Source organism: Vombatus ursinus, unplaced genomic scaffold (genome assembly GCF_900497805.2).
Source record: "Vombatus ursinus unplaced genomic scaffold, bare-nosed wombat genome assembly UNPS02014779.1, whole genome shotgun sequence".
Lineage (NCBI taxonomy): Eukaryota > Metazoa > Chordata > Mammalia > Diprotodontia > Vombatidae > Vombatus > Vombatus ursinus.
In genome coordinates, this window is record NW_020954557.1 from 21,153,372 (window position 1) to 21,168,729 (window position 15,358).

General features: G+C 39.2%; 1 protein-coding gene across 4 annotated transcripts in view; it reads right to left on the reverse strand.

Moving 5' to 3' along the window:
- Positions 1 to 15,358, reverse strand: part of MYO1B (myosin IB) — a 220,278-nt gene that overhangs the window by 96,764 nt on the left and 108,156 nt on the right. For all 4 annotated transcript variants that reach the window (XM_027865829.1, XM_027865831.1, XM_027865832.1 and 1 more), the window contains exon 4: positions 10,901 to 10,995. In XM_027865829.1, the coding sequence (XP_027721630.1) occupies positions 10,901 to 10,995 (95 nt within the window). The remainder of the gene's footprint in view (positions 1 to 10,900; positions 10,996 to 15,358) is intronic.

The window sequence follows — 15,358 nt, forward strand, 5'->3', positions numbered from 1 at the left end:
TGGAGCTTTTTTTTAGCAATTCATTTTTGGAAGCAGAGCTTAAGGGTAATTTTCTCCAAATAAGGCCTCGTTGACCAAAAATGTCAACTCGTACAACTATTTTTTTTCAGTGGATACCTGATCTTCAAAACTCAAGTCCAAGAGACAGTCACTACTTTAGAAAGATGAACAAACCAGTAAGGCAGCATTTTGAGATCCAAGAATGTTTAGTGAACAGTTTTTTACAGTCTGTTCTCAGTATCGAGTCCTTCTGAAAACAGGAAATAATAGTAATCTCAGGAGGTTTTCTGCTCAATTTCCTTTCTGTCTATTTGAGCCAAAGTTCAGATAAATTTGGATCGGTGTCCAAATACTTAAGATTTATCCAAATCAAATCTTTACATAATCATTTCTATTAATGACCAAAGAGTGGAAAAAGCATTGGCTATGGAGTCAAAGGACAAGGGTTTCGATTTCTGCTCTGTCATCTACTCTGTGTGCTCTTGAACAAATTACTTTAATTCTCTAGGCCTCTGTTTTCTCATCAGGAAAGTGAGAAGGCTGGACAAGCTCCCTCTTGAGCTCTCAATCTATGCTCCAATGGACTGAGTACAAGAACTGGGCTATCAATTCTTTTCTATCTGAAAGCATAGTTCTCAAGACGATTTCAACTGTTGTTAGGCACCAGTCAAACACACCACCTTGTACACCTACAATTCTGCAGGGTCCTGTCACTTGTAAATGCCCAATACATTATTAGATATTTTAAGGATAATTTACAACAAATACTTAAATATTTTTATATAATAGAAGGATGCATAGAGTAGTAGACAAAGTGCTGAGCTTGAATTTAGGAAGATGTCGGTTCAAAGGTGGTCTCTGACACTTCCTAGTGTGTAATGGGGCAATGAAGACTTATCTTCCTGAGTTCAAATCTGGCCTCTGACACTAGCTATGTGACCCTGGGCAAGTCACTTCATCCTGTTTGCCTTAGTTTCCTCATCTGTAAAATGAGCTGGAGAAGGAAATGGCAAACCACCCCAGTATCTTTGCTAAGAAAACACCAAACGGAGTCACGAAGAGTTGAATGTGACTGAAACAACATGCAATCAATGAGTGCTTATTGGGTTGAGTGCTTCTTGGACATGACTGAAAAACAACTGAACAACAACAACAAAAGCTATGCAAACCTTTGCAAGTAGCTTACCCTCAGATTCCTCACATACAAAATAAGAGGACTGGACTAGATCCCTCTGAGGTTTCTCCTAGCTCCAGATCTATGTTTCCTAACCCTGATTTGACCCTGACATCATGATGTCATTTTGGTCTTCTTCAAACAACACAATGCCTATGTGCAACTCTCCTGGAATATCCGCACACTGACAAGATCACAGCTCTCCACCCTACCTCATACTCATGTATACTTTGTAAAACAAGAAAATACTCTGGTTAAGGACAGGAGGAGAATTTTTGCTAACAGTCATAATCTCAAAACCTTTTACTCATTTAGAAGGAATATTAGTAATTTTTAAAATATGCTAACTAAATAGAATTTAAAAGGATTGTTTCTAACAATTCAACAGGATTTAAAAGGGATTCTCTTCTCCAACACATCCCCTCCTCCCCCAAAAAAGGGTATGTATATCTGTGTGTGTGTATACACATATATACATATACATATGTATATACACACACACGCATCTATATGCATGCATACACACACACACACACACACACACACACACACACACACACACAGAGCAATGTCAAGGATCCCTAATTGTGCGGGTGTGGAAACTCCCTTCATCAAGTTAGATCACAACCATCTATGACTTGGTAGAAAATCTTAGGAAACTGCCTCAGGCTAAAAGAGGTCTAACTGCCCATGATCACATTTCAGAGGCAGAACATGGCCTACTGGAGAGAGTGCTGAGATCCAGGAGTCCATTTAAACCCTACCCTCAGAAACTTACAAGCTGTGTGACCCTGGACCTCCCTGTGCCTCAGTTTCCTCATCTGTAAAATGAAGAAGGCTCTTAAAGTCTCTAAGGTTCCTTCTCTAAAACTACAATGCAACATTCCAAAATGAACATGCCATCCATAATGCCACAATGTTTCTCTTTATCTACGTATATGAAAGACAGTGTGACACAGTAAGCCAGTCTTGGAGTCAAGATAACCTGGATTCAAATCCCACCCCTGACAGTTACTAATTTTAGAAACTTGGGCAAGTCATGTGGACCCTGAAGCCTCAGTTTCCTCGTCTTTAAAATGAGGGGACTAAACTACATGGCTGCTTCTAGCTCCAAGTTAATGAGTAGATGATCCCTGGAGCTATGATGATATGGGTTCAAGATTCCACCTCTGGCCACCCTGGGACATACTGACCCTCAGAACTCTCGGCATAGCTCTAAATTGCAGAACACCTGCCAATCTGCAGGTTTCTGGTGAAAACACCAATGAAAACCCTTCTACAAAATACACACTTCTACAAGGTACTGTACAACCTAAAAAAGAATTCTGAACATGATGAAGCAAAAGAGACAATCTTAAACTGCATCAGGAAAACTATGTTTTCAACTCCAGCCTCTACATATGCTTCCTAGAAGAGTGTGGGAGGAATGATACAGTATATAACCTACACATTCTTGTGGAAATAAGAGATTTTTTGCACATAACAAATATATCATTCTGTGATGAAATACTGCATCAACATTTGGAATAGGATTTCCCCCCCTAAGTTTTAGCAAAATGTTCATTTACTTAATGGGTTAAGATCATGGTGGACTGAGACAGGAGCTACCTGGAAGAGAGCAAATACACACACAATAGCAAAATATGCTGGGGACAGACAAGTGAGGATGAGCATCTCAGTTGCTAAGACATCAAAGCAAACAAAGCTTTAATTGGGCAGATCTTCTAAGTTGATCAGAGCATTATAAAAAGGTTGCAGATAGGAAGTTTTGACTTTTTCTGACCCTTGTTTGAACATAAATTCTTCAAAAGCACTTGCTATAGGCCAGATACTATGTGAGGTCCCCAGGATATAAAGACTGGCAAAAAAAAAAAAAAAAGTGTGCTGAAGGTCTTCTCACAATCATTCTGGAAGGAAATAATAACATCTGACCTTCATACAGCACTTTCACATTTGAAAATCATTTTCTTTCCTCTGAGCCTTGAAACAACCCTGAAAAGCCATAGTTATAAATATTATTATCCCCAGGGAAACAGGCTTAGAGAGGTTAAAATGACCCAACCATGATCACAAAGCTAAGAAGTGTCAAAAGTAGGATTTGAACAAAGGTCCTTTCCTTCTGGCCAATGGCCTATCCTTTGACTTGACCTTTCAGAAAATGAAGCAAAGCAGTGTTTTCTTCTGGCCTTTTGCTTGGCCACTCTTCAGTCAACTTGGTTATTTTCAGCTTATGTGCAATGCCAGTCCATGTTTGGGCTTCAGTAAACTCAATGCATCATCTTTTTGCTCCAACAGAGCAAGGGACCATCTCAAATGAGCAGCACAAGGTCACTGAGGGATTGGAGCCAAAATGTCTTAACGAGTCCAGCAGCCTGCAGAATTCATGTGGAATCTTCCACATGGAGCTCCTAGAAGCTACAAGTGACTGTAAAACTCTAAGCCAAACAATTAACAATATTTTCTTATTTTCTAAAATCAGGCAGGCTTATTCTGCTGTCCTTGGGAAGTATCCTTGTATTCATTTACTCCCTCTGCACTGCTTACTGTGTTTGTGTTCTCTCTCTCTCTCTCTTTCTCTTTCTCTCTTTCCTTTCCTCCTACCCTCCCTCCCTCTCCTCTCTCCCTCCTTCTCCTCTCTCTCCCTTCCCTCTATCTCTCCCCCCCCACCCCATCTCTCTCCCTCTCCCCCTCTCTCTGCCTGAACGACTCTTTACAAACTATTTGTACTTGGGGTAGACATTTGTTGAGTAATGCCTGGAAACACTTGGTCTTTTCTCTGAGGCATGAAGAGTTAATTGCTTTTATTATAGCAGCAGCACAACACCCAAGTTGTTGTGGCCCAGAAGACGTCATGGCCCTCCTCAAATGCCTGGATCATCAATAGAAAGTAACCCAGGCACAAGGGTGATGGCAAGGTTCCATGTTTAAGAACAGATGTTGCCCAACCCAACAAGCACTCATTAAGCGCATGTCATTGTGTTAAGACACTGGAGACAAAGTTGTTTCAGTCATATCTGACTCTTTGTGACCCCATTTGGGGTTTTCTTGGCAAAGATACTGGAGTAGTCTACCATTACCTTCTCCAGCTCATTTTACAGATGAGGAAACTGAGACAAACTGGATGAAGTGATTTGCCCAGGGTCACACTAAGCTAGTAAGTGTATGAGGCCAGATTTGGACTCAGGAAGATGAGTCTTCCTGACTCTAGGCCCAGCGATCCACTGTGCTACCTCGCTGCCCCACAGCAAAATTCTAGAACAGATTATTAAATCATTTGATACCTTTAAAAAACTAGATATGTACTTACTAGAAGGATATACAAAGACAAAACAAAAAAGTCCCTGTTCTCATGGAGTTTATTCTCGGATATTAGAGTGATATAACATGCAAATAAATCAATAGATACATACATATGTCTCACAGAGCTTTCAGGCCTGAAAGCAAATCTTCCATCTGTTTTCACATCTGAATAAATTATTACTTATTCAATGTGCCTTCAGAGTGTGGTAGAGTTGAAAGAATATTCTCACAGTGTGGAGGCTTGGGCCCCAGAAAGATAGGACAAAAGCTGGTCTATTAGATCCAAGAATCCAGGTTACAGAGGAGGAAGTGGAAGGCAGTCAGTCAACAACCATTTATTAAGTCATTCTCCCAAGCTAAGTTGATCTCTAAAGTCCCTTCCAGCTAGAAAAGTGTATGATTCTGGGTAAATAATTTGTTGAAAGACATTACATTGTTTGGCACCAATTACGTGATGTGAAATTTTTAGTACTGAAACTCACTCAAAATAACCTAAGTACTACAGGAAGGTGAGACTCCATTTCCAAAGAGAAACAAAATGTCTGCATCACATTTTATCTGGATTTTAACATCTCAGAAAAAGAATGGATTTCCTCTCTAAAAGTACTTAATACTCTTCCTGCTACATTATTGTTTTATCTCTTTCATGTTTTCATTCTCCAAAATTTAATCCCAAGTTTTGTTGTGTGTGTGCGCGCCTGTCTTTCTAATTCAACAAGACATTCATTTTAGATTATCAACTTTAGAATCTAACAATATTAATTAAAGAAAGCTATGATAAAACATTCTTGAGCACTCCTTACTCTATTGTCTTCAAAATGAACATACGTGAAAACAGGTAGGAAAAGATAAGTAGGTAGATGGGTTCTATGAGCCAGGCAACCACTCAAAGTGCTGTCCAATTTGCTAACATTCCAAAACAAGGAGGATTAGCTAGAGGCTAAGGCAAAGGGCTGCACCTGAGGACCTTAGAGGGCCACACGTGGCCTCAAGGTTACAGGTTCCCCACCCCTGGACTAGCGTGAGCATGATAATTCAAAATAAAAGTAACAAGCAGCTTTGCCCCAGGATAAATATAAAAGGGCAATTTAACCTAGCAAACTGTTCCAGTGACATGCAGGATATGTGTTACACTGGTCTTCTTGCTGGAAGTTATTACATAAGCTGGTTTCCCTGATATATTAGAGATAATTATATTTGCCTAGTCAAAATGTTAGAAATAATTCATGGCAGAAGCCTGAGACCCGGGGGTGGGGGGAAAGCAGGGAGGAGAAGGCGTGTGAGGGTTGTTGTTGTTATTGTTGTTGTTGTTTTCTAATCACTTTCTCTAAGACTAGGTATAAGGAAGAAGGAAGACCAAGTACATGATAGAGAAGTGACCGGAATATTGTATCAAAGTAACCATGTCATCTTGGAGTTGATCTAAGTGGAGAAAAGGAATCCTAGACACAGGAGATACTATGAAACCAAGATTCTATGCCCCACCCCTCCCCCCCAAAATGAAAATAACCAGAGAAAAAATACATAAAAGCCCATAGAGTGTGAACAAAATAGGTGCAAGAATGATAGGAGGGTCTAAAAGTTGAAATTCTCTTTCTACAACTGTGAATCATCCCCAAGAGGAAGAAAGCAGGAAAGCAGCTAGAAAAAAAATTATATGGCCACAGAGGAAGCTCTCTGGTGATTTTTAAAAATTAAAATTGGCAGAGTCCACTTTTTAAAATAATATAACAATAGATAATAGCACTAGGAAGGGCAGGGTCCAGAATGAAATGGGCCTAGCAAAAAATGCCAAAACCCAAAGGAAAAATAAAGGTACTTTTTAGCTGTAGGTTCTGGGCAACAAGATATATGAGGTTAAAGACAGGAAGAGATGATCCCACTGATTGCAATATATAGCAAAATGTTAGTAGAGGACAGATGGGGAAAAGGAGGACTATTCAATATATCCAAAAGGAAATTCAGAGTCTTCTCCCCTCCTTCCCCCAATCTGTGGCTCCTCCCAACTTCCCTATTTCTGTTCAAGGTATCACCATATTTATACAGTTATCCCTTCCACATCTTAGGGATTAGGGGATGCAACACCACCTCGATCTGATAAATCTGAGTAAACATTTTGCCCTCTCTTTGTACCAGAGAAGAAGTCCAAACTTTTTCTTTTTTTTTAATGCGGTGTTTACAGTATCTGGGGGGATATTACACAATAATATACATAGATTTTATGCATTTCTGAGTTTATGAACTTTTTCAGTGTCTTCTGCTGGCCTTTACGGGTGGTCCATAGCTTCGGCAAAACTCCCCCAAAATTCCCATTTAGTTTCTTATGCTGACTCACAATATATCGAAAGAGTAATGAGGAAAGTCACAATCTGAAAGGATAACTGTAGTTACCCACATAAACAACCTCAGGGTCACAATACTAGTGTATGTGAAAAGCAGGCCTTGAACACTTATCTTTCTGACTCTCAGTCACTTTTTTTTTGTGCTTGCTTATTTCAGAAGTACTTAAATCTGAAAAACACCTAGATATAATAAAAATAACTAGTATTTATATTCACAGCAACCCTGTAAGGTAGGTGTGATTATTATAATTCCCATTTTATAGATGAGGAAACTAAGGCTGAGACAGAGGCTAAATGATTTACCCAGGGTTACAAAACTGTAAAGTATTTGAGACAGGATTTGAAGCCAGGTCTTCCTAACTACAAGGCCAGCATCTCACTCACTACACCACCTGGCTGTCCCAGAGCATCTGGGTGTTGCATTAATAATCAGTTACTCCTAATAGAAGTGGCATTCAAGTCCAGGTATCTGCTGGGAATATTTTAACTATCAAAAAGGGAAATCACTGAGATAATAGATTAGGAAGTTTAATGTCAATTCCAGGAAAATTCTAGAACTGATTGTTAAATCGTTTGACACCTTAGAAAAACAGATTTGTAACTGCTAGAAGGCAACATGGATTTGTTTGTTTTTTATGAACAAGATAAAAAAAGTAACTTCATTTCTTATAGAAATGATATAATACAATTCTTTTATGTTATAGAAAAGAAAATCAGGGATCAAGAGATTTAAGTGATTTGCCCCAAATCATACAGCTAGTAAGAGGCAGACCCAGGACTAAATACAGATCTTTCCTCTCCAAGTTCAGAGTATCTGGACCTAAACTCACTGGGAGAAGCATGATATAACTGCTTTTAAAAAAAAAAAAGCGAACGTGATTTGTGAATGCATTAATAGATGTGTGGTGTCCAGATACCAAAAGGTATAAGCTCCACTACAATCTTCACTGAGTCAGACCACAACTGGAATATTGTGCTCAGTTCTAGGTGCCAAATTATATGAAGAACATTGAAAAGTTACAGCACATTTAGATGAGACAACCAGGTTGTTAAAGGGTCTGGAAAGAATCTCACATGTGGCATGGTTGAAGGAAGTAAGAATGTTTAGCCTGTAGAAGAGGAGGCTCCAGGGGGACGCAGTAGTCACTTCCAATTAGATGGCACTCCCTACTGTAGGGCCACCTTCTTGACAACTCCATTAAGGGCCATATTTCTGGACCATTCATCATCGCCGTCACCTTCCAAACTAAAGTGGTCACAACTTTTCTGTGGGTATTGGGTCCTCTTATTAGAATGTAAGCTCTTTGAGGGCAGGGATTATGCTTTTGTAGCCCCAGACTTTGGCACACAGTAAGTACTTAATTCCTTCCTTCCTTTAATTTTTTTCCTTCTTTCCTTTTTTCTCCCTTCCTTCTCCCATGACAAGCCTAGGGCCACTGGCCAGAAGTTTCAAAGGGACTGGGCTTGCCTCAACATAAGGAAAAATTTTCTAACAATTAGTTACCCAATAATGAAATGTGCTTTCTTATTAGGAAGTGAGATCCCTATCACTAATACTATTCAAGCAGAAGACAAATGACCATCTATTGGAAATATTGTAGAAACTAATGCTGCACTGGGCAAGACACTGAGCCAGATGACCTGTAAGGTTCCTTTGAATTCAGATTCAGTGTTCTGCTTATTAATATCCCTATATGCCAATCCCTGTTCCTCTATTATTCAGGGGATAGAAGAGAAGAGAATGACCACCTACTCATAATTTAACACCTTCATAGTTCCTCTCCAGATCCCTCTTACTTCTAGTGCCTCTATTTATTATTTCCTATTTACCCTGTATAATAGATTGTTTGTTCAGAGTTATTTTCATCGTGAGCTCCTCAAGGCCAGTATTGTCTTTTGCCTTTCTTTGTATCCTCAGTGCTTAGTACAGTGCCTGGTACATAGTAGGTGATTAATAAATGTCTGTTGACTAACTGCTAGGAGAGGATCACTGGAAATGGCATTAGGACAATTTTCAGCACTCTGTCTGGTACCATCAGAAAGGTGAAGTGAGCCAGAAATAGTCCTAGGAAAGAAACTCATGGATGGGAGGGAAAAAAAAGGCCTTAAAAGTATGTTATCTGGCTGAGTTCTAGTGACCGAAATAATTGGGCTCAAGAAACACAATGAAATATCAGTGATAGCTGTTCTTCTTTGGTCAGTGAAAACAAAACATTTTATAGTTAACTAATCAGCCTCTCAAATGAAATGGAGACAAATTAAAAAGTATGTTGCACATAATTGGTCTGTTTTAGAACTTTTAATTACATGCATATTATAATTTCAGGCTGTGAAAAATGCTCATGACTACTCAGATTAGTTTCTGAAAAACAACAATTTACAGATTTAAAAAGTTTTGAAAATGCCATTTTCTCCTCACTACCCTCCTTCTTTCCTACTCCTCTTCCTCCCCATCACCACACCATTCCAATCAAGGAAGTTCATTGACAGTCATTGTTGAAGTATTCCCCTTTGGTCCAGAGAAAGCAATTGTTTTGAGTCTTGTGCAGTGTAGCTGGGCACCAGGTGTAGAATAAGTTTCACATTCAAGATCAATCACATGAGATGCTCCGAATAAAGAGCATAAAGAAGTGGTGAATTACATGCCTGGCAAGAAACATACAGGATAAATGTCAATCCCTTGGGAACAGAGAAATCATCACAAAGGGAAATTAGGCATTTGCCTTAAAGATATTTCCAGAGAGGAGTTAATATACTTGCTACCAGCATCCAGGCAACTTTGGAAAACAAAGCGAAGAATGTGCAGCCAAAACCTAGAACTGTATAATTTGGGGATTACTTGGTAAATCTCAACATCAACCAAATTAATTTAACTGGAATAATGAGGTCAAAGACCCAGAGCTAAAAGGGCCATCTTATCCAGGCCCCTCACTTTTATAGTTGAGGGAAATGAGTCTCAGAGAGGTTCATGTGATTTGCCCAAAGTTACACAAGAACTAAATGTCTGAGGCAGCATTTAAACTTGGGATCTCTCTGATTCTAGAGCCAATGCTCTTTCGTTGAACATACCACACTGTCTCCGAAATGGTAGTGCTGGTTTCTCATCCTTTGAACAATTTGCCCAGTAGTCTAGATCACTTGTATTCTTTCTAGTAATCTTTATTCACCCGTGAAAAGTACAGCCCAGTGGTAGGAAGAGCCAACACTATGGTGACACCTTTATCCATTCTAGAACACATCCTAAATGGTCAGGAAGTAGGAAGAACCACCACTACACTAGGCACTCTCCCCACTTGTCTGACCCTTAGCCTATTGACTACCTACTAGGCTTTGATGGTAGAACAGTCAACAATTCCATTCCTTCTGATGAGATGGCGGGCCACCAGGTCCTACCATCTGCCCTGCCTCAGTTGTCCCTGCAGTTCCCTAGCACAGTCATCTTAACTACCTATATAATCGAATGACCTTTGGGCCTTGTCATACATCCTACCACCACCCCCTTCACATCTTCCCTGCAGCCAGACTTTCTTTTAAATGTTATCTTCACCAATTAGAGTATTAGCCCCTTGAGAACAGGGACTGTCTCCATTTCTATATGTATTCTCTTGGCACATAGTAAGCACTTAAGAAATGACTTTTCAGTCATTCAGTCACTCATGAATTTTTTCATTCTGGAGAAAAGGTAATAGCAGATCCATATTCATCATAGAGGTGATCACAGAACCTAGCGTAGTGAGAAGAGCATCTGTCTTGGAGGCAGAAGAATTTAAAGTAAAGTTTAGTTCTGCCATATACTACTCAGGTGACCTTAGGTAAGTCTCATTCTTTGGACTTTAGTTTTTCCATCTGTATAATCAGATGACCTCTGAGGTTCTATTCAATTCCAAAATCCAATGATTCTGTTTGCTGAGCTAACACAAGAGAACCTCACAATAGGAAAATGATGTTATATCTTCCTACATAAACAGAACACAACCTTAACTTAACTTGTCCCCTATCTTTTTCCTTTATCACAGTCATTCTGTTTACTATTTCCCTTCTTCAAGAATGAAAGGGGACAAAAAAAGTTGCAGAATGATCTTACCTGTTTTCCCAGCTCCACTTTCTCCAGTAATAAGAATACACTGGTCTTTATCTTGGTCTCTCAGGGATCTGTATGCTTCATCTGACAGAGCAAAGCTGTAAAAGCATGAAGAAACAATTCTTAGAATTCATTTAATCCGATCCAACCACTGGTGGCAGTGGCTGACTCACAGTGAGATAATGATTAAATACTTACTGAAAGTCAACCAATGTTGTTTAGAGGGTTCAATGGATAATGAACCTGGGGATATTTCAAGTGCTTCACAAACCAAGAAAAGACACCCAAATACTTTCTCCAAGTTCTAAATAGCTACATTGCCTATGGCTAATTAGCATTTTTGCTTTAGACATGTTCTACAGATTGAACTTACTCTAAAAAAGATTTATTCACAATGAGAAATGTGACTGTACTTTAACGACATCTAATGCATCAGTCTGACATGCCATATTTACTACACCTGTTATTAAAACCCAGGAAACTTTGAAAAACAAAGACATGAGTCATAATCCAAGCCAAGAACTATATACCAAGATTTGCCAGCTAACGTCAATCAGAAAAACTAACAGGGATATTCTGTCATATAGAAGAAAAGATTTGTTCCAACCATTCTCCAAGCTAACGTTAACATTAGCCAAATGGTGGGTAGCGACATCAAGGAGCTAATGGTAGAACTACCCACTTTCCAAACACATGGTAGACACTTGATGATTCACCTGAGGCAAAACTGTTGAAATGCAGGGAAAGTTCACCATAGGGACCTACAAATGCAGTGGCCCTTGTTGTTGTCCCTGCCCTTGTACCCAAACCCAATCCGACTTCCCTAGATAACTTTCATGTTTGGATCCTGTACTCATCAAGAGTAAGCATTCTACAATGCAAAGAAAATTGGTCCCTGAGTTCATTATCCTAGCCTAGCTGATCCCGAGCTGTGTGATGCCAGAAAAATTCCACATCTGTTAATACAGGGAGAAGGATACCTTCACTGACTATTTCACAGGGTTGTGGTGGGGGGAAGCACTCTGTTAGCTTTAAAGTCCTAGCTATGTGAATTATTACCAAAATCTGCTATCTTTGGGTCCTACCCTTTGTTAGCTAATCTGAGAAATTAATCCGTTCTAATATATACTCCAAGCAAATCACATAATTTCAAAGTTGAAAGGATGGGTTAGACAGACCCCTAACACAATGAAAAAGAATTTTCCCCCTAAAAAAAAGAACTGGTCATCTTTGCTTGGTCCCCTGTCTCCTGAAGCAGCCCACTCCACTTTTGGCTCTAATTATCAGATAATTTTTCCTGCTATAGAACCCCAATTTGCCTCTTTGCAATTTCCACCCACTGCTGCCAAATAAAACAAATCTAATGCTTCTTCCACGTGACAACCTTTCGAATACAAGGAGAGTTGTGAACGTCCTTGCTCACTTTTCTCTTTCCTAGGCTAAAGCTCCTGACTTACTTCTACTGATCCTTGAACCCAAAGGCCTTCACTATTCTATTCACTATTCTAGCTGCACCTTCTCTGGGCAATCTCCAACCATGTTACACAAAATTCAATACAATACTCCAGACTTGTAGCTCCCCAAGGCAGTATAGATTGGGACCATCACCTCCTTATTCCCCAAAGCTTATTTCCACTCTTAAAGAAGCCCAATATGACATGAGCTTTTTGACTCTCATATGACACTGATGATTCATTCTGAGTATAAAGTCCACTAAAACCCTCAGATTTTCAGATTAGCTGCAGTCTAACCATTTCTCTTCTAAAGAGTTTGATTTGAGCCTATCGGTGCACATTTTATCTCCTGGGTAACGGAGATGCATTTTAATAGTAGTTAGTTAACCTAAAGCTGACATCAGTAACTTCATGCATTGAAAGGTGGTGTGGGCCATCTTTGGAAAGAGAAAGGACTTTTCAGAATCCTTGCAATCACAACACACAAGCACTGACTATTACACCCACACACTGGGCTGGTCCAGTGTCAGTGACATGGTTAGCTGAATATCACCTACGATTTGGATTTTACTAATAACAGCAAAACATCCCTGAGATTTGCCCAGGATCACATAGCTAGTAAGTATCTGAGTCCAGATTTGAACTCAAAAAGATGAGTCTTCCTCACTCCAGGCCCAACCCAGCACTCTATCCACTGTGCCACCGAGCTGCCCACACATATGTATATTTGTACATTAAATTTAAAGTCCAAAAGTACTTTAGTTTTTTGGTTTTCATTTTTGCCTGAAAACTATGAAATATCTAACAGCTCCAAAGGACTACCAATAACAATAGGTCTTAATAAAGCACTTTAGGGGCAGCTAGGTGGCGCAGTGGATAGAGCACCAGCCCTGGAGTCAGGAGCACCTGAGTTCAAATCCGACCTCAGACACATAACACTTACTAGCTGTGTGACTCTAGGCAAGTCACTTAACCCCACTGCCTAGCCAAAAACAAACAAACAAACAAACAAAAAGATAAAGCACTTTAAAAACTGTATATACATTATGATCTCATTTGAATTCCACAGCAACCTTGTGAAATAGTTACTACAGGTATTATGAATGCCCATTTCCCAGGTGAATATACTAAGGCTCTGAAAGGTCACTAAGCTAGCTGTCAGAGGAAGCACAGGAACCAATGGTCACTGGCTCCAAGTCCAGATCTCCATCCACAACCACATGCCACCTGCAGACAGTCAAGAGGGGTATAACATGAAGGGAGGTGAGAGAGAAGGGCAGTTAACCTAAAAGCAGGCCCTAAAGTGGTGGTACAAGCACAGACTGTGAAATATAGTGCTTACCCTTTCATGGCTCTTACCCTGAAACTGACTCAACCCCCTCCCTTGACAGACAGTAAAGCTGGTAAACAGGAAGCCAGAGTCACAATGTCATCCCTGACTGGCTCTTGCCCTATTCTCTATACCACCATCAAAATTTTGGTCAAATTCCTCATTACCATCTAGCCAAGTGTTCCCAAGCTACCGTGAAGTTCACCACAGACTGTATTAGTGACACCCAGCTGGTACAACCTAAAGCATCCAAGAGCCAGAGGTGGACACTGGCTGGGAAGTCAGTATTTGTCTAAATGGTGGTTAGCACGGAAATTAAACTGGAGAAGAGAACACTAACACAGAATTCAGATGTCCAAGCAAGGAAATGATTCTGAAAAATATAAATCTTTAAAAAAAAAAATCTACACTGGGCACAAGTTACATACAACGTTTTTTTCTGTTCTTCTGTAACAGCAGATATCAAAAGTTAAAGAGAAAACACTGACATATTCAAGTTTCATATTTTGTGGTTAGTGACATTCATAAAATTATTTCATGTAGTAACATTCTTTTGATAAACTTCTTAACTTTTACCCTGAGGTCACTGCATATGAATTTTGTTTTCACATAACCAAATCCTAGGATATTTTAATTCACCTGAAAAAGAACTAAAATGCACACAAAAAGGCAGTCAGATCCCTGCAACTTGAGGAAAAAAGAATGCAGTCTGTCATGATGTATACACTGCATTCTATTTTTTAAAAAATAGGAGTTCAGCATACACTGCACCTCTGTCAGTTGCTAGATAAAAAAGGCCCACTCAAGTCTACCACAACTACAAAGGACCAACATCAATTCTAAGATTGGGCAAACTCTACATGATATTATGGTACACATCATTAAGTTTTCATTAATCAACATACAGTCATAAAAAAGCCTAAAAAATTAAAAAGAGGACTAGCTCTCCCCAAAGAACTACACTTAAATCCCTTTACTACTATTTTTATGCTTACGACACTTTGAATATATTCCCCTGTACTCATCTTAGAGCAGCAGGAACGATAAAAGCTAAATGGGTATCATTGGTTTTTTTCCAACACTTTAGAAATGAACTCTCAACAAAATGTGTCTTTTTAATGAAGTTTCCTTCTTCCTCCACTCTTTCAACTCTCAGAACAATGCTGCTTTAATAGGTATAACATAAAAACATCTCTCTCAATTATTTCTAAGGTTGTTTATTAGAAGACCCTTTTTTCACATTTTTTCCTTTATCTCTAAGAAAAGTACCAATAGCAAAGAGGGTAGGATAAGCTGACCTCAAAAATGATGAATAAGGATGCTGAGCTGAAGGACCTTTGAAAAAGTGGCAATGAAAATAGGAGGAAAAAAAAGCACTAAGAGAATAATGGATCATAAGCAGGGGTGAGTAAAAGATTCAAAAAATTAGAGGTATTCTGGATGAGATTTCCAGGAAAATGAAGAAATGAAAGGTTGCAAAAGTGCCTCCTTCTTCAATACCCCCTTCAAAAACAAAAGAAATAATAATAATGATGATAGCTAACATTTATACAGTATTTACTAACACCCTGCAGTGGGCTAAGCACTTTACAATTATCATGTTATTTGATGTTCAAAACAACACTATGAAGTAGGTGCTATTATTATCCTCATTTTTTACAACTGAGAAAACAGAGG